Source organism: Babylonia areolata, chromosome 13 (assembly GCF_041734735.1).
Source record: "Babylonia areolata isolate BAREFJ2019XMU chromosome 13, ASM4173473v1, whole genome shotgun sequence".
NCBI classification, from domain to species: Eukaryota; Metazoa; Mollusca; class Gastropoda; order Neogastropoda; family Buccinidae; genus Babylonia; species Babylonia areolata.
Genome location: NC_134888.1, coordinates 990,833 through 1,010,628, shown reverse-complemented (window position 1 = coordinate 1,010,628; position 19,796 = coordinate 990,833). Strand labels below are relative to the sequence as shown.

The 19,796-nt window shown below is 46.2% G+C and overlaps 1 protein-coding gene across 1 annotated transcript; it reads left to right on the top strand.

The window, feature by feature from the left end:
• Positions 1 to 2,440: 2,440 nt before the first annotated feature.
• LOC143288960 (uncharacterized) lies at positions 2,441 to 19,401 on the top strand. Its single transcript, XM_076597656.1, has 7 exons — positions 2,441 to 3,008; positions 5,394 to 6,879; positions 7,835 to 8,017; positions 9,904 to 10,131; positions 12,871 to 12,972; positions 13,714 to 13,892; positions 15,642 to 19,401. Exons 2-7 carry the CDS (start codon positions 5,464 to 5,466, stop codon positions 19,030 to 19,032), a joined length of 5,499 nt encoding a protein of 1,832 aa, XP_076453771.1. The 5' UTR covers positions 2,441 to 3,008; positions 5,394 to 5,463; the 3' UTR covers positions 19,033 to 19,401.
• The last annotated feature ends 395 nt before the right edge of the window (positions 19,402 to 19,796 follow it).

The following is a 19,796-nucleotide window of genomic DNA, read 5'->3' as shown; positions in this document are numbered from 1 at the left end:
TCCTTTTTTTTCCCTTTCCATTTTACTTTTTTTTTTTTACCTCCCTTGTGTAAAAGGTTGTATTATCTCTTAACATCATCACAATGACAGCTCTGCTCCACACACTACATAAATACAGCAAATTGTCAACTAATGACACATTTTGCAATTGCAATACACACACAATAATGCTGTTTCTTTCTTTATAGTCAGGGAACAGGAACTGTCTATGGGATAGTTTATATTTTTTAACAGGAAAAGGGAAATTATGTTTAGGTTAAAGGTTGACCACACTACTTTACTAGTTTGACTGGGTAGGTCAATTTCGAGTTTGAGATTAACACTTTCAGTCGGGTCTAGATCAACACACATGCACACGCATGAACACACTCACACACACACACATGCACGCACACACTCACACATGCACACACACATACACACACAGTGTTTAGTCTCTCTCTCTCTCTCTCTCTTTAGTCTGTCTCGCCCACACACAATGATTTGCTGATGAGCATGCACAAACACAGGCACATGTGTACACACAATGAAAATGCAAAATATTCCATGAAAAAGTTGATCTATGCGAACTATAGACAGCGTAGAACAGAAGAATAGTTCCCCATCATTCAGGAAAATGTGTACACATGATGTTAACGATGTGTTGACTGTACCGGCAATAATCATACAAAGAGGCAGGGGAGCTGGTGGCACAATGATTTAATGTGTGCATCAACTGTCAGACGTCTGCATTAACATGTTCCATCTTCAGTCATTTTATGTTGCACACCATGTGTGTGTGCATATGTACGTGAGAAAGCCACTTTGATGGAAGATGAAGTTCTGAAATATAAGAAAAATATCCATATTCAGGTTTAATGAGATTGCAAATTCTAAAACAAAAACAAAATGTGTGTGTGTGTGTGTGTGTGTGGATATAGATATATACAATATATATATATATATAGATATAGATATATAGATATATATATATCATACATATTAAAAAAACACCAAAAAAACACATGCAGTACAGATCACACAGGAGGACACACAAACAAAGCTACTTTCAAATCACATCCTGAAAGAGACACTCCCAAACAAGGAGTATTGGGTAGGCTGTCAATGACTGAATCCAAGCTTTTCTACTGCATTGGGCTTTATAATCCTTCTCCCTCCTCTCCTACACCAACCATTCTCCCTGTTAGTATTATTATTGTTGATAGTAGTGGTTGTGCCTGCATATTATTAGGTTGTTAGTCTTGATGTAATCATTATTAATGTTGTTGTTGTTGTTGTCATACTTATAGACAAGAGAAATATCATACATAGAGAATGTAATATGAGTAAATTTGGTGATGAATCCCATTTTGGGGGTGGTGTAGGGAGGGGTTGGGGGGGGGGGGGGGGGGGGGGGGGGGGGGGGGGGGGGGTTGCTTTACACCATAGGTATAAGTTTATTTGTTTATTCTGAAATTATGCACACACACACACAGAGTCACACATACACACACACACACACACACACTGACACACACACAGTGACACACACACACACACACACACACACACACACACACAGAGTATGCAACCATATACACACAAACACAGATATAGATATAGGGTATAAAAAAAGGGGTTTGACTGCCTGGGTTCTTTCAAAACAGGATACAAAAAAACAAGAAGAAAAAATGATGAACCCACTTGGGGAGAGGAGAAGTCGTGCACTTCGACTCATAGAGTCTTCAAAGCAACTGAAGATAGCAGCAGTCACAAGTGCAGTTTTCTGGCTGTTGAATAAAATTCACTTGTCTTGAGAACAGTTCACTGCTGGTTGGAAAAGGTGGATGGGTGAAGGAAGTGAGAGAGAATCTAGACAGTGAGGGGAAAGGGGGGCGGGGGAAGAGGAAAAAGAGGGGGAGGGGAGGGAAGGGGGAAATGGGCAGGGTATTTGTATTTGTAGTTCTTTTTATCACAACAGATTTCTCTGTGTGAAATTCGGGCTGCTCTCCCCAGGGAGAGCGCGTCGCTACACTACAGCGCCACCCTTTTTTAAAAAATTTTTCCTGCGTGCAGTTTTATTTGTTTTTCCTATCGAAGTGGATTTTTCGACAGAATTTTGCCAGGAACAACCCTTTTGTTGCCGTGGGTTCTTTTACGTGCGCTAGGTGCATGCTGCATACGGGACCTCAGTTTATCGTCTCATCCGAATGGTGGGGACGAGGGAAGCTGTGATTTGGTTTAGTCCTTGATGTTGAGGCCATATGGTGCTGTAGTACTGAGATACATACATATATATATATATATATATATATATATATATACGTTGTCATTTCTGTTTATTTTCATATTCATGTTTGTTTTCCAGACAAGGAAGCGGCTCAGCCAGGCATGCAGCAAAACCTTGACACTGTCAGAAGCCGTGTGGACCTGACCCAGTGAGTCGAAACAGGACCTGCAGATGAGAAAGAAAATAACAGCAAGACAAGAAATGGACAAAAAACAACAACCACCACCACCTTGGAAATAATGTTTAGAAATGTAGTCATTGATACTGAACCCATGGATGTGGGATACCAGACTTGCTGAAGTAAATCAGAATGGCACAGAGAGCAGGTTGATTAGAACATTTTCCATGGGTGGTGGAGGAGATTACTTGAGGAAATTTAAACAGAAATGGTAGTCACTTATGAAACACCATCAGGAGAACACCGTTGTCAGATTTTGAGCGCGGAGAAAACAATTTTCATGGGAAGAGGAAAAGTACAGGAGGTGCCGCGTTTAACTGTATGCCAGGATTAAAATTCTGTGGGGAGTGTAAATCTGTCCAAAGCGGTTGTGCCAGTCCAGCGTCTAGATCATGACACTGTTTCTGCTTTGGTGGCTGGTGATGAACCACAGCTGACCCGACCACCTTCAGTCAGCTCTGTTGCTGTGAAAGTGGAGCCACTTTCAGTGGAGGAGAATTTCTACACATGCTCAGATGCAGACACAAAAACCTGTGGGGAAAGCGAGCCTGAAAAAGTCAGGTGAGATCTTTATCGTGTTAAAAGTCAGGTGAGATCTTTATCGCGTTAAAAGCTTTTAGCGATTCTGTCAAAGCTGTCGGTCTGCAATGGGTGACGGTTTTAGTGTTCCAGTACTGTGCAATAGCAGTGGCAGTTTGACAGAACTTTGCTTGAGTGGGGAGAGGTTGAGTGACGGGAGTGATGTCGTATTCCCCAACTTGAAACATTTTGATCAGATTCAGAACTCCGTAAGATGATCAAACAGTGAAGTGATACTTATTTTGGAGCATTTACTAAGGAACAGAAAGCCATGTGGGACACTGCAGGTAGAGCAGCAGGTTGGGTTTTTTTGTTTTTTTTTTTTTATTTTTTTTTTAAATCACACCCCTCCCATTTGATGAAATATTGAATAACAATATACACTTCTGTAACAAAGAACTCCCAACGTCAATGAGGATTACACACCATTTTGGAGTCACTTGACTGATTCCAGGAAGGAAGCCTCTAGTCTTCTTTTTCTTCTGGGTTAGTGGGCTGCAACTCCCACATTCACTCAGGTACATGCCTGACTGATTTTACCCAGCCATATAGGCAGCCGTACTCCATTTTCAGGTGTGTACATGCTCAGTGTATTGTGTTTCTGTACCCACTGAACGGAGGAAGTGGAGGAGGCGGCAGGTTTGCGTTGTTGAGAGGGCCAGGAGTAGAGGGCCCATAGTGTTAGCGAATCGATTGCGATCGCGCCTTAATTTTAGCGCGATCGCCCAATCGAGCTACATAATTATGTGACCTGGTTGGAGACATAATTCGACTAAAAACAAGAACGCCAGAGAATCGACAGACAGACAGAAAATACGAAAAAAAACTTAGCCGTATGGAGAGCACAGGAACAAGAGTCATAATGGCTGCCGTCAAAAGAGGGTGCTAGCCAGCGGGACAAAGGGGAGGTTACCTACTTCCGGGAGGTTATCGGCCGTAGTTTCATTTTCTCCGCATAGGCGGATAGTAGTTTGCACAGGACAGGAATGTCAGACCCCTGCCGGAGTCTGCACTAGTTGGGTCATGGTAAGTATGTTATTTAAACGTAATTTTACATACCGTATGGAGAGCACAGGACAGGAGTCATAATGGCTGCCGTCAAAAGAGGGCGCTAGCCAGCGGGACAAAGGGGAGGTTACCTACTTCCGGGAGGTTATCGGCCGTAGTTTCATTTTCTCCGCATAGGCGGATAGTAGTTTGCACAGGCAGGAATGTCAGACCCCAGCCGGAGTCTGCACTAGCTGGGTCACAGTAAGTATGTTACTTAAACGTAATTTTAGATAGAAAATTTCCTTTTAGATAAAAAATGTCCTTTATGTGCTTTGATCTTCTGCATGCACATACACGCGAGGGGTAAAGGTGGTTCAAGCTGTAGCAAGTGCCCATCTGTTGGAAAGGTATCTGCCCCTAAAGTTAAACAGCCGGGCACCACAAGTGGGTTTTGAATCCAGGACCCTCCGATTAAAAGTCCAGTGGTTCAATCACTCAGCTGACGGGCGCAACAGCCGAGTGGTTAAAGCGTTGGACTTTCAATCTGAGGGTCCCGGGTTTGAATCACGGTGAAGGCGCCTGGTGGGTAAAGGGTGGAGATTTTTACGATCTCCCAGGTCAACATATGTGCAGACCTGTTAGTGCCTGAACCCCATCATGTGTATACGCAAGCAGAAGATCAAATACGCATGTTAAAGATCCTGTAATCCATGTCAGCGTTCGGTGGGTTATGGAAACAAGAACATACCCAGCATGCACACCCCCGAAAACGGAGTATGGCTGCCTACGTGGCAGGGTAAAAACGGTCATACACGTAAAAGCCCAGTCGTGTGCATACGAGTGAACGCAGAAGAAGAAGAAGAATCAGTCAGCTGTAACCTTGTCCAGCCTGTTGTCTGTGATGGTGGTGCCACTGCTGTCAGTCACTGTTGTTGGACTTTATTACTGACCGTGGTGGTGTGATATGCATGGTGATGGTCATATTGATTTTTTTTTTCTTTCTTGTGAATGAAATAGATTGAAAATTGTGAACATGATGCTTTGATCCATATATTGTTAGATCAGTTTTAGCATTTGTGAGTAATTGTGTAGTTTTAGTGTGTTGTATTTTTTAAAAATATTCTGTGTGAGGAAGTGTATGTTTTCATCAGAAGCTTTTTATTCGTTGAGAAGAATGTTCATACGTAGTTCAGTATGAGCAATAAATCAGACAAGAGAATGACGAACAGCTTTTAACAGCAAGTAGGTCTCGTTCTCCAATGTAGAGAAGTAAAACTTTTGCTTTCTCTAGAACTTTCTTCTTTTTTGAGTAACATTTCGTCCATTTCTTTTTCCTGTTCATTTGTTTTTCTGCACTTATTCATTTATGTTTCGCAGTTTAGAAAACCGGCTGACGGATCAGCGAAGAAGCCATCAGCAGAAGACTGAGCACACAGCAAGTAACACCATGGATACAGACTCAGGGCTGACCGTCGACACGGAACCAAGGGATGACCATGATGGCGATGGCGACAAAAAGAGACAAAACAAGAATGAGAAGAAAAATAAAGCAGACAGCGTCAGCATCAAAACGGAACCCATGGATATGGAATATGAGAGGCACTCCGAATCATCTGAAGTAAATCAAAGTTGCAGGTCAGACAGAACGGACCCCGTAGTGGTCAAATTTGAACCTGAAGAAGAAGACCGAGGAATTAGAACGGGCAGAGAAAATGAGAGTGAGGCCACGTCAGAGGACGGGGACAAAACATCTGTGAAACATATTGATCTGTCCAGCATGGTGGTCAGACTCCAGCGTTTAGACGAGGACATAGTTTCCGCTTTGATGCCTGGTAGTCACACAGCGTCCCCAGATCCACTGGCAGACAGCCACTCTGTTGATGTGAAAACTGAACCAGTTTTCTTTGAGGAGAATTTCTGCGGGAGGTCAGACGACAGCTGTGGAAACCGGAGGAAAAGGAAACGTCAGGAGAGCATGGAGACTGGCACCAGGGGTAGTGCTGTGATGAAACACAAGGAGGTGGAGCTCATCAAGGTGGAGTGTCCTGATAAGCCTGCCCACCCTGTGTGGGTCAAGACCTCCCAAGGGGACATCATCTGCTGCTTCCCCCTCCGTCCTCCTGCCCCCACAGATCACAGCGTCCAACTCCACAGTATTGCAGCCAAAGCTGCGCTGTTGCAGAAACCCCAGGCTTGCTTGCATGGAAGTAGCTTTCCGAAATTTTCGGGCTATGTCCCATCTGGACACACCGGAAAACCTGACAGACAGAAATCACGTTTGCCCAAACGCCAGCAGGCGTCGCATTACTCCACTGGCTCAAAGCCCCCGACGAGGAGGAGACCCAAACCATCCACGAGTGTGGACTCTAGCAGTGAAGACAGTGACTCCTTTTCCAGCTGTGAAGACAAGATGGGTGCGGCAAACAACTCCACAGAAGATGAGGTGTATCCAGTCCTCAATGCTGCAGAACTTCCAGGACCGTTGCCTAAACTGCCCTTCAGTCACAGTCCTGCTGTCACTCCTCAGTCCCTCTCAGCCATTTCTGGGGACTGGTCTTTGAACAGCCAGAAACACGCACCACGAAATGAAACCATGATTCCGGGAGCTCCGGCTGATGGGAGAAAGGCGTTTGAGAACAGCGGCAGTGGTCACAGCACCATTGAGATCGTCGGCTCTGGTGGAGAGACGGACGACATGTGCCAGACAGAAGGGGCCTCTTCACGGAATGGTGTGCAGCAGTTGGGAGGGAGCTCTTCACGGAGTGTTGTGTACCCTGACTGTCAGTGCATGTTCCCTTCCTGGTTTGAGAAGGAAGAAGCCACCTTGTGGAGGAGTGTGGTGCTGGCCTCACAGAACTGTATGGTCAGTATTACCATTTGCAGTGGATTGTGTAATTTGTATTTGTATTTGTAGTTGTATTTCTTTTTATCACAACAGATTTCTCGGCGTGAAATTCGGGCTGCTCTCCCCAGGGAGAGCGTGTCGTTACACTACAGCACCACCCATTATTTTGTATTTTTTCCTGCGTGCAGCTTTATTTGTTTTTCCTATTGAAGTGGATTTTTCGACAGAATTTTGCCAGGAACAACCCTTTTGTTGCCGTGGGTTCTTTTACATGCTCTAAGTGCATGCTCCACACAGGATCTCGGTTTATCGTCTCATCCGAATGACTAGCGTCCAGACCACCACTCAAGGTCAAGTGGAGGGGGAGAAAATATCATCGGCTGAGCCGTGATTCGAACCAGCGCGCTCAGATTCTCTCGCTTCATAGGGGGGCGCATTTCCTCTAGGCCGTCACTCCATTGTATTACGTTTTGTCACAACAGATTGCTGTGTGTGTGAAATGTGGGCTGCTCTTTCCAGCAGAGAGCATGCTGCTGCAGTGCAGTGTCTTCCTTCTGTTCTGCTGGCAAGGGTATTACGTTTTGTCACAACAGATTGCTGTGTGTGTGAAATGTGGGCTGCCCTTTCCAGCAGAGAGCATGCTGCTGCAGTGCAGTGTCTTCCTTCTGTTCTGCTGGCAAGGGTATTACGTTTTGTCACAACAGATTGCTGTGTGTGTGAAATGTGGGCTGCTCTTTCCAGCAGAGAGCATGCTGCTGCAGTGCAGTGTCTTCCTTCTGTTCTGCTGGCAAGGGTATTCGTTTTCCCATTAGAGTGGATTTTTTCTCAATATTTGTTTATACATGGTTTAAGTTTTCAATAAGAACACTCTTGTCTGTTTGTCTCCACATTCATTTACTGATTTTTAAAGTTTTTTAATGTGGACAATCTTGCTTGTTTGTCTCAATAATTATGTGTTTATTGCATGTTTCAGGTTTCGAGTATGGACAATCTTGGTCTCTTACGATTTATGGATAGGAGCCTATTCAGTTTTTCCCACTCCAGTCAGCAGTACGTGTTCTTGCCTGAGCTGGAGTTTCGAGGGCTGCTGCAGACGCTGGAGAGGGAAGAAACTCTGGTCCGTGAGCTGCTGAAGACTCCGCTTATTTCTGATGAGGTGAGACAGTTATCGTTCTGTCATCAATTTCCATACTTTTTTTTTTTTTAATCGTTCATGTTTAAATGTGTAAGGAAGTGAGTGTATGAGATCCTGTTGATTATACATGTCTGGGCGCATGCATTCTCGTCACTGTTTCCCCCAGAGTGTGGCATGGATGAAGAATTTTGAACTTGCACTTGATTATCTGCATGCCAGAACACACAGACAAAGCAGGTATAGGTACTCGCAGGACTGCGCATATGTTGAACTCAGTTACAAAGACTCTAAATCTTAGGTACTGGGAAGTAAGGGTGGATTTGGTAAAGGGGGGTGGGTTTTTGTTGAAAACCACTATTGTGGATCGAAAAACAAAAGAATGAACACACACACACACACACACACACACACACACACACACACACACACACACACACACACACACACTCTCTCTCTCTCTCTCTCTCTCTCTCTCTCTCTCTCTCTCTCTCTCTCTCAAACATAGACACAGGCACAGACACACACACACACACACACACACACACACACTCACTCTCTCTCTCTCTCTCTCTCTCTCTCAAACATAAACACAGGCACAGACACACACACACACACACACACACACACTCTCTCTCTCTCTCTTTCTCTCTCAAACATAGACACACACACACACACACACACACACACACACTCACTCACTCACTCTTTCTCTCTGTCTCTCTCTCTCTCTCTCTCTGTGAAACATTCACACACACACACACACACACACACACACTGGCTCACACAAACATTCTCTCTCTCCCTATCTCTCCATCCCCCTCTCTCTCCTCACCTGTCTATCCACTCTCTCTTTCTCCCTATCTCTCCCTCTCTCTCTCCATCCCCCTCTCTCTCCTCACCTGTCTATCCACTCTCTCTTTCTCCCTATCTCTCCCTCTCTCTCTCCATCCCCCTCTCTCTCCTCACCTGTCTCTCCACCCTCTCTTTCTCCCTATCTCTCCCTCTCTCTCTCTCCATCCCCCTCTCTCTCCTCACCTGTCTATCCACCCTCTCTTTCTCCCTATCTCTCCCTCTCTCTCTCCATCCCCCTCTCTCTCCTCACCTGTCTATCCACCCTCTCTTTCTCCCTTGCAATCTCGTTCTTCATTGCTTCCTTCCCTCCCTCATCTACACTTGCTTACTATGTTGTTTTTTTGTGTGTGGAGAGTTGTGTCTTTTCTATGCAGTTTAATTTTGTTCACTTTTGTCTTTATTATTCTTGTTGTTATTTTTCCAGTGGGATTTTTTTTTCTGTTTTTTTTAATCTTTATCCTTAGACTATTTTATTGAATTTCTTTACAAGGGCAGGATGAAAACAGGCCAATAACTTGAATAAGGGCTTCTTCCTTCTCCCCTCAAATCAAATCAAATTATGGAGCTTAGGGCCTCGCCCACCACTAAAGCTGTCTCAAGGCTATCGTCACATTAGCTCTTTTGTCCTCCTCGATAAAAATGTTTCAGTTTCAATTTTGATTTCTCAATCGAGTACACAGAATGTAAGAATACAATACAGACAAGCCGCATGCAGCAAAATAAGGCCAAATGAATACACTTAATAGCCAAAAAAAGCGTAAGACGAGACAGAGCGTAAACCTGACAAGATGGCATGGAGAGCCTTGGCCCACAGAATGATTCAGCGCTTATAGCTTTTAGAGGCGTTTGATTGGCTGAGAAGCGGACCGGGGCAAGACGGCTCGTTTTTTTCACTGTTAGCCGCGCGAAATTTGGCCAAGCAGAGCAAACCGATAGGCCTAGTTTGCATCAGTTTGACATGGTAAGTATATGTAACACCAAACCTGGAGTATAATACAAACTCCTCCTTTCTCTCTGACCCACGTGTGGCCTGTGTTTTCTCTCGCCCACCCCAGCTGCGGCCCATGACGGAGCTGGAGCTGGAGTATGTGGAGCAGTACCTGTGGATGGGAGACACCTTGCGGCGACGCCAGTGGCTGTGTCAGATGATCACGCCGCTGGGCGCTCACCTGCTCTTCCAGGGCCTGTACCAGTGCCTGCGCTTCGACCGCCGCTGGCTCCTGCCGGCACACTCCCTCTTCTACCAGATGAAGCTGGGCCACCACTGCCGCTGGACTCTGCAGGTAGGGGGGGAGAGAGAGAGAGAGAAAGAGAGAAGATCTGGGTGTCTAGCGCCTCAACCCCCTTTGTGTGTATATGCAGAAGATCTCTTCTTCTTCTTCTTCTGCGTTCGTGGGCTTCAGATCCCATGTTCACTCGTATATACGCGAGTTGGCTTTTACGTGTATGACCGTTTTTACCCCGCTATGTAGGCAGCCATACTCCGTTTTCGGGGGGGGGTGCATGCTGGGTATGTTCTTGTTTCCATAACCCACCGAACGCTGACATGGATTACAGGATCTTTAACGTGCGTATTTGATCTTATGCTTGCGCATACACACGAAGGGGGTTCAGGCACTGGCAGGTCTGCACATATGTTGACCTGGGAGATCGTAAAAATCTCCACCCTTTACCCACCAGGCGCCGTCACTGTGATTCGAACCCAAGACCCTCAGATCGAAAGTCCAACGCTTTAACCATTCGGCTATGGTGCCCGTCACGCAAAAGATCAAATATGCATGGTAAAGATCCTGTAATCCATGTCAGTGTTCGGTGGGTTATGGAAAGAACATACCCTGCATGCATACCCCCGAAAACAGAGTATGGCTGCCTACATGGTAGGGTAAATAAAAACAAAACGGTCATACACGTAGAATGTTAGATGTCTGTCTGAGTGTGTATGTGTGCGTACCTGAGATCTGATTGAATGACACAGGAAACGAATGATGAGCGCCCAAATTCATTGGTCAGTCAGCTCTACCCAGGTAGGCAGTCTGTAGTGAAAATCACCCTGTGTTTGAAAAGCTCTTAGAGCCTGGGCTCTGACCAAGGATAGGCACTATAATAATAATAATGGTATTTATATAGCGCTGAATCTTGTGCAGAGACAAATCAAAGCGCTTTCGCACCAGTCATTCACACGCATGCATAACTCTATAAAACTGTAGAAACTATAGACAAGGAAGGGCAGGCAAGTGAGGCTATTTTGGGAAGAGGTGGGTTTTAAGGCCAGACTTGAAAGAGCTGAGTGTGGAGACTTGACGAAGCGAAAGAGGGAGTTCATTCCATAAGCAAGGTCCAGAGACAGAGAAAGAACGGCGGCCAACAGTTGAGTGTTTGAATCTGGGTATGCGTAAACAGAGTGGATCCGAAGCCGATCGTAGAGAGCGAGATGGAGCGTAGAGGTGAAGGGCCACAGAGATAGGAAGGGGCACTATATAAGGATATGTGCTATAAAAGAATTCCAATAGCACTGGAAAAACCATTGATCACTGGCCCAGCTGTAAGCCTTTTTTCAGTCTCTGTCCACCGATGCAACATGTACACGTCATTTCTCTCATTCTCTCTTGCCTTGACTTCTGGAACTCCCTATTGTCTGGCTTGCCTGCTTCATCCATTCAGTCCCTTCATTGCATACAAAACTCTGCTGCCCAACTTGTTTCAGAAAGAAAAAATCTGAGCACGTCACTCTCTTTTGCAACATCTCCATTGGCTCCCTGTCTCAAACAGAATAAAGTACAAGATCAGCACTCTATGTTATAATTGTATTCCTAGATCTGCCCTTCCTGTCTCTGCGGCTGCCTTCACCTCTACACTCCATCTCGCTCTCTACGATCGGTTTCAGATCCACTCTGTTTACGCATACCCAGATTCAAACACTTCACTGTTGACTGCTGTTTCTTTCTCTGTCTCTGGACCTTGCTTATGGAATGAACTTCCTCTTTCGCTTCGTCAGGTCCCCGCACTCAGCTCTTTCAAGTCTGACCTTAAAACCCATCTACTTCCAAGATAGCCTCCTTTCTCTGCCTCTTCTTTGTCTTCAGTTTATCAAGTTTAGAGTTATGCATGCATATGAATGACGGGTTTGAAAACACTTTGATTTGTCTCTGCACAAGATTCAGCGCTATATAAAAACCAATTATCATATCATTATTATTGATTCTCACTTTGCTGTTGGCCTAGCTGTAAGCTTTTGTCAGTCCCTGGTATAAGCCAAGTAATTCTGACTTTGCTGTTGGCCCAACTGTAAGCTTGTGTATTTCTCTGATATAAGCTGAGCAAGCCAAGCGTAACAGCGCTGACGTTATGGTGGTGGTGTTTGGTCGCAGGTCACAGTGCTGACGTTATGGTGGTGGTGTTTGGTTGCAGGTCACAGTGCTGACGTTATGGTGGTGGTGTTTGGTTGCAGGTCACAGCGCTGACGTTATGGTGGTGGTGTTTGGTTGCAGGTCACAGTGCTGACGTTATGGTGGTGGTGTTTGGTTGCAGGTCACAGTGCTGACGTTATGGTGGTGGTGTTTGGTTGCAGGTCACTGAGCAAGCCAAGCGTAACAGTGCTGACGTTATGGTGGTGGTGTTTGGTTGCAGGTCACAGTGCTGACGTTATGGTGGTGGTGTTTGGTTACAGGTCACTGAGCGAGCCAAGCGTAACAGCGCTGACGTTATGGTGGTGGTGTTTGGTTACAGGTCACTGAGCGAGCCAAGCGTAACAGTGCTGACGTTATGGTGGTGGTGTTTGGTTGCAGGTCACAGCGCTGACGTTATGTGGTGGTGTTTGGTTGCAGGTCATTGAGCAAGCCAAGTGTAACAGTGCTGACGTTATGGTGGTGGTGTTTGGTTGCAGGTCACTGAGCGAGCCAAGCGTAACAGTGCTGACGTTATGGTGGTGGTGTTTGGTTGCAGGTCACAGTGCTGACGTTATGGTGGTGGTGTTTGGTTGCAGGTCACAGTGCTGACGTTATGGTGGTGGTGTTTGGTTGCAGGTCACTCCACCGATCAACAAGAAAATGCTTGGCACCTGGCCCTTCCCTGTGGTTGAGAGAACCCTCACGCGCACGTTTGTGGACACACGGAACAAGAACCATGTGGGTGGAGCTGGGTTTCCTTCTCCTTTTCTTCTGGTGCTTCATCTGTGTCGGGGTGGGGGGTGGGTGCGCAGGGTGTGTGTGTGTGTGTGTGTGTGTGTGTGTGTGTGTGTGTGTGTGTGTGTGACTCGACTCAGCTCGACTTGATTCAATTTGTTGTTATGAAATCTTTAAGGATTGTGTGTGGCGGGTGTGCGTGTGCGCAAGTGGTGTGTGTGTGTGTGTAGTGTATGTGTGTGTAGTGTGTGTTTGTGTGTGTGTGTGTGTGTGTGTGTGTGTGTGTTGAATTTTAATTGTGACAGTTTTTAGTGGTATAGAAATCAAACTTGGCAGGATGGTTGATATGGATAACATTTGTCAAACTACTGCTTTTTGACATTTCTTAAGACATTGTGCATTAGTAGACATTAAAAAAAAAATTGTGTATGATATTAGTTTGTCTTCTTTTTCTTTTTTTTTTTTTTATCCATGGTAAAGTTTTCTTCAAAAATCATAATTGAAGTTTTAAATTGTTCTCCGCATCTGGTCCAATCCAATCCAGTACAATACAATAGAATACCATGCAATCCACTGCAATACAGCACTATACAATACAATTGGATACAATACAGTACAACACTATACAATGTGATATAACACAATACAACAATACAAGATAACACAACACAGCACAACACAATTCAGTAATGTCCATATTGGCTTGAAATTAAACAAGAGTGCTCTTTGCCTTCACTGTGACAGTACAAAGCCGCGATCGTGCCGGTGCGTGACGGAGGAGCGGGCACCAACATCTCCAACCACAGGCTGTCTCCTTCACTGAAGAGCGCTCTCAAGTTCTGCCTGGAGATGTTTCACCTGACGGACATTGCCAAGCCGTTTTGCAGCTGTGAGCTGGACGTGAATGAGCCTCTGGCCTACAGGTCCTGCCATGGGTTTCTCACTCTGTCTCTCACTCTGTCTCTGTCTCTTCTTTCTCCTTTTCTTTCTGATCTGTGTATTATTTGTGCATGTACTTAATAATAATAATAATAATAATAATGGATACTTATATAGCACACTGTCCAGAAATCTGCTCTGGGTGCTTTACAAAAACGCTTTTGTAAACATAAAACATCCTATCTATGTTACATACACACACCAAAATGTGACTACACACACACACACACACACACACACACACACACACACACACACGCTGCATACATACATTTTAACATACATGTGTATCTAACAGCTACCCTAACACATACGCACACATAGGCAGGCACAATCTTACATAAACACACGCTCGCACACACACAATACACATTCATATACATGCATGTAGTTATGTACACATACATATATAGATACACATAGTCAAGCACAGCTAACGCAAAGGAAGTGGACCTACCACGATTGAACTTATTGCTGAGGGAAAAGGTGAGTTTTGAGACGAGATTTAAAAGATGCGAGGGAATCAGAATGACGGAGGTTTCAGGGTGCTTGCTCCACGTCTTTGGCGATTGAAAAGAAAACGATCTGTGTCCATAGGTCTTACTTACATTGTTCATCTTTTTTTTCTTTTTTTGGTGACATAATTTGAGATTTATTCATGTAATTTTATGCTTTTGTATTGAGTATTTATTTTCCCTTTTCAAGAGGGCAGGATGATGACAAGCCATTTGCGCTCATCCCTTATTCCCTTGATAAAAAAAGATACCTTCATTCGTTCAGTATCAGTTTCTCAAGGAAGCATCACCGCATGCAGACAGACCCATACATGCTACACCGCGTCTGCTAGGCAGATGCCTGACCAGCAGCATAATCCAACATGCTAATCAAGTCTTGAGTGCTTGAAAGATGATAAGCTTGACTTTGCTTGTCTTTTAAGTGTATATCTTAAATTTATATTGTAAGCTACAAGACCTTATGGCAGTTTCTCTTCAGATATGATAAACTTAACTTGACTTTGAATATCTTTTAAGTGTATATCTTATGTTTGTATTGTGAGCTACAAGACCGTGTGGCAATTTCTCTTGAAATATGGTATACTAGACTTGACTTTGCATGTCTTTTAAGTGTATATCTTATGGTTGTCTTGTGACCTACAAGATCACATGGCATTTTTTCTCGAGGTATGATAAACTTGACTTGACTTGACTTTTGTTTTGTGTTTCAGGTGGCATGATAAACTTGACTTGACTTTTGTTTTGTGTTTCAGGCGGCATGATAAACTTGACTTGACTTGACTTTTGTTTTGTGTTTCAGGCGGCATGATAAACTTGACTTGACTTGGTGTTGTGTTTCAGGTGGCATGATAAACTTGACTTGACTTGGCTTTTGTGTTGTGTTTCAGGTGGCATGATAAACTTGACTTGACTTTTGTTTTGTGTTTCAGGCGGCATGATAAACTTGACTTGACTTTTGTGTTTCAGGCGGCATGATAAACTTGACTTGACTTTTGTGTTTCAGGCGGCATGATAAACTTGACTTGACTTGGCTTTTGTGTTGTGTTTCAGGTGGCATGATAAACTTGACTTGACTTTTGTGTTGTGTTTCAGGTGGCATGATAAACTTGACTTTTGTTTTGTGTTTCAGGCGGCATGATAAACTTGACTTGACTTGGCTTTTGTGTTTCAGGCGGCATGATAAACTTGACTTGACTTGGCTGTGGTGTTGTGTTGCAGGCCGCTGAACATAAAGAACATCCCCTTCCCCCAGGTGACTCACGTCTCTTTCCTCAGCTCCTCAGAGCCCCTGCACTGCTGGAAGCGACCCAGCGGTTTCTACATCAGTGTGTCCGAACTCGTGCACAAGGGCCACCTCCCGCGTGACCACTGCACCGTGCAGACCATGCTGGCTGCCGCCGTCCCGGAGCAGGATGTCTGTGCAATGCTTGAGCCAGAGAAGCTTTTCCTGACCCAGCTCCGGATGGACGTGACGTGGAGAGATGTCCCCACCGGCGCTGGGAGGAGACCACTGGTCAGCCAGGAGGAGCAGCAGGCAGCCATCATCCGTTTTCTGGAAGCCCAGGCCAGGCTGGAAGAGGAGTGCAGGTGCAGCAGCGGCAAAGACCCCAGGCTCAGGGAGGACCTGCTGGTGAACCTGATCTACCTGAGGAAGGTGTATCGAGAACTGGCCAAGGCGGACGCTGCGTTCCACGATCATGCGGACGCCAAGTTCTACATCAAGATGTGGCCCCACATCTGTCCCCTGGAAGACAGCGCCTCCCTGTGCCGACTGGCCCTCCAGGACTTGAGCACCACTTCCCCTCACAGTGACACACGGCAGAGAGTGGCAGTGGAGGACAGGTGTCTGGCCGGCTCCTCACAAACACAGCAGGAACCTCCGGCATGCGCCAGTGATGGGACGGAGAGAGTGCAAGGGAGGGAGCGTGGGACGGAGGATGGGGGGGACATAGCTGACCTGCAGGAGTGCCCTCCTGAGGTCATTTGCCATGATGAGGGGATGGAGGGCCCTCCTGAGGTCATTTGCCATGATGAGGGGATGGTGGACACTGCAGTGAACTCCACCTGGGACGAGGAGAAGTGGGTGGTGGTGGGGAGGAGCGATCCTCTCACACAGCATCCACAGCACAGTGCCAGGAGTGACCGTCAGGAGGTCAAGGTGGAAGAGCCGATGGAAATCATTGATCTGGTCGAGTCCAGTGACACAGATGAGGAAGAGAGTGACACGGACACGGCTTGGAAAGAAAGTCTCCATCAGAAAGAAAGTAAAGAAAGTCTCCAAAGACCTGACAAGGCTGCAGTCATTGAAGAGGACCATGACCACTATGCCAAACACGTGCAGGAGATGTCAAGGCCGTCATCACAGCTGGTAAAGCACACAAAAGACATTGGTACCAGCACTACCAATCAAGAAAGTAAACCGCTAGGATACACATGCCATCTCTTTGTGAATGGAAAGATGGTTGAGGGACAGAGTGAGTTCTATGAACACAAGCTGAACAGTAAGGACGGCAGGTGCGTGCGGGTGATCCACAAGTCAGAGGAGAGGAAGACTCAAACTGGGCAGGAACAGCAGGACAGTGACTCACGTGAGGTGGACGAGAGTTCCCGAGGAGTTAGCCAGGACAGGCAGGGCTTGAAGGCAGGTGATGATGTACAGAAAGACTGCGTCCTCAACACGGCAAGAAAGGTAACAAGATCCACAGGGTCTTTGAGCAGCCGGGTGCGTGCAAGTCATGTCACACGGGACGCGGGAGAGATGAGCGATCAGTCTCTTGCCTCAGACAGCAGTCTTCAGTCCGTACCCATCTCTCAGCCTGTGTCTCACTCCATCCAGACCCAACCCAAGACATGCGTATTGAAGGAGGAACAATCCACAGGCTGCAGAAGCATTCAGGTCCAGTTTGATGCGGACGGTGAAAGTGAGACAGACGATGATGAACGTGGTGGCACTGAGACAGACGATGATAAGGCTGGTGGCACTGACCAATCTGGTGCCAAGGAGCAAGACATGAAGGAAGCGAGACACGAGTGGGACCCATCTTCCCAAGATCTTTCGATGCTCTCTTTCAAGATGGACCTGTACCCGCGGTCTTGTTCCTGTGCAGAGGAGGTGAACGATGGGATTCTGAAGCCGTTCTCCGTGGTGCAGTGTTACTGGAACTTGGCCAAGAGCACCATGGTGAGGCTGCATCAGGTGGGTCAGGCCATCGTGTGCGGCCATGTGGTCTTCACCTTCACCCACGGTGGAACACTGTACCTCAGTCTGGCCCAGCTGCAGGCTGTGGGTGTGGTGCAGTGCGGAGAAGAGTTCAACACTCACACGTCCAGAGTTCCCCGCCACTGGATCCTGGAAGCTGGTCCGACAGAGATTGTCTTCCTTACCTACTGCTGCTTCTCTGATCATGTGACAGATGGCGCTGTGGACAGGGCTCTGCCTTACCTGATCAGCGCTGAACTGCTGTGCTTTCTGTCCTTCGACAAGGACGTTGTCAGACAGAGACTTCGACAGAGCGACATCCACCTGCATCGAACGGGGCACATTTGTGCCGACAGCACCACACTTGCGTTTGACAGCAAGGAGCAGAAGTGGCTGAAGAAGGTGCTGAAGGCGTGGTTGAAGAGCATGTCTCTGCAGGATCAGCTGAAGGAGCTGGAGAACAGGAGGATGGCTGGTCAGCTGGGTGACCAGGTCCAGCATGTCTGTGACGGTTCTTCTGGTGGCCTCCCTCACCTCTCGTCAGGCAGAGAGGTGAAGAGGCATCTTCAGTCCGCATCACAGTCTGTTGCCCGCAGCATGGAGAGATTTCAAGATTGTGCCGTTTATTTGAGAAAGATAAAAACAAATGAACTGGTGATGAGGCCTCCACCAAAGGGTATTTCTGTTTATGTCTGCAGCCCCAATTCTTCTGGAGGGGGATCCAACATTGTGAAGCAGAAAGTGGTGTCTGTTTATGGTGACCAGGAAACTGTGCCGTCAGAAGGCAAGTGTGAGTCCACAAATGTGTTTGAGGGGGCCATGCTGCCCAAGCTGTTCAAAGAAAAGACCCTGTGTCTAAAGACCGGAGTCGGGTTCCGTGAACTGAACGCAAACAACGTCAGCCAGTGGATAGGGGAGAAGTTCTCCACCCACCACCTGGTCCTGACAGGCACCTTGACACTGGACCTCGCCAAACCTCGCTCTGCGCCCCCAACCCTGTCCTGCTTCAGAATCAACGACAGGCTGTACGTCAACTGGGGAGAGCTGTCGGTCTTCCTGGTGGGAGTGGAGACTGTCTTCAGGCTGTCTCGTCGCCTGCAGGTCTCTTTCTACAACATCCCCCAAGCGCTCATCATACATCTCAGCCGTCACTTGAAAGGTAACGCGCCGGTCTTGGCCACTGAGCCCTGGCTGTGCGTCAGCAGTCTGAACGCCATGTCGTGGTTGGGGGTGCTGGACCGTGACTGTCAAACCGTGTTCCCCAGGACCATCGCTCTGATGGCCGCGGCGTTCGAAAGCACGTCCCGGTGGAAGCTGCAGCTTCGCAACTTTGTTCTGCTGCCCAGGGACCAGTGTTGTTCTCCTGCCCAGTGCTCCTTGACGGGCGGTGCTCTGAAGTCTGTGGGCTGACCATGGCAGCATGTCATCTGTTTGCTACAACACACTGTATGCACACATGCACAGTCTTGCAAATTGTTGTATAAGAATTAATTTTTTTCCAAGGCTGACCATGGCAGCGTGTAATCTGTTTGCTTCAACACACTGTATACACACATGCCCAGTCTTGCAAATTTGTTGTAAGAATTGATTTATTTTTTCACGTTTTTGTGCAACTTGTGAATTATTTGCTTCAGTTCACATGTACGTACAAACACAAACGAGCACAGAGTTGCTAATTTATGAATTTTTAGGGTCTTTATGCAGCTTGTGGGTCCTTCTCTTCAAGCTCAACACACATGCATGTACACACTCAAACTTGCAAAGTGGTGTTGATGTGGGGTTTTTTTTTTTCCAAGTCTTTGATGAAAGTCCTGTGGGTTCACTGTCATAGTTTTTTTGTTGTTTTGGGGTGGGGGTGGGGGGTGGGGGGGGGGTGTTTTTTTTTTAGAATTTATTTTACTTATTTAATTTGTGATATTTTATCATTTTGTTTTCACATTTGGATGAGTTGTTACAATGGTCGGCTAGTGAAGTATAGTTTGGTGAATTTGTTGTTGTTGTTGTTATTTTCTTTTCTTTTTTTATAGAATTTATTGTACTTAAGTTATTTAATTTGTGATATTTTATTATTTTGTTTTCACATTTGGATGAGTTGTTAAATGGTCAGCTAGTGAGGTATAGTTTGGTGAATTTGTTGTTGTTGTTGTTATTTTCAGACAGTGTGGTTGAAAGAA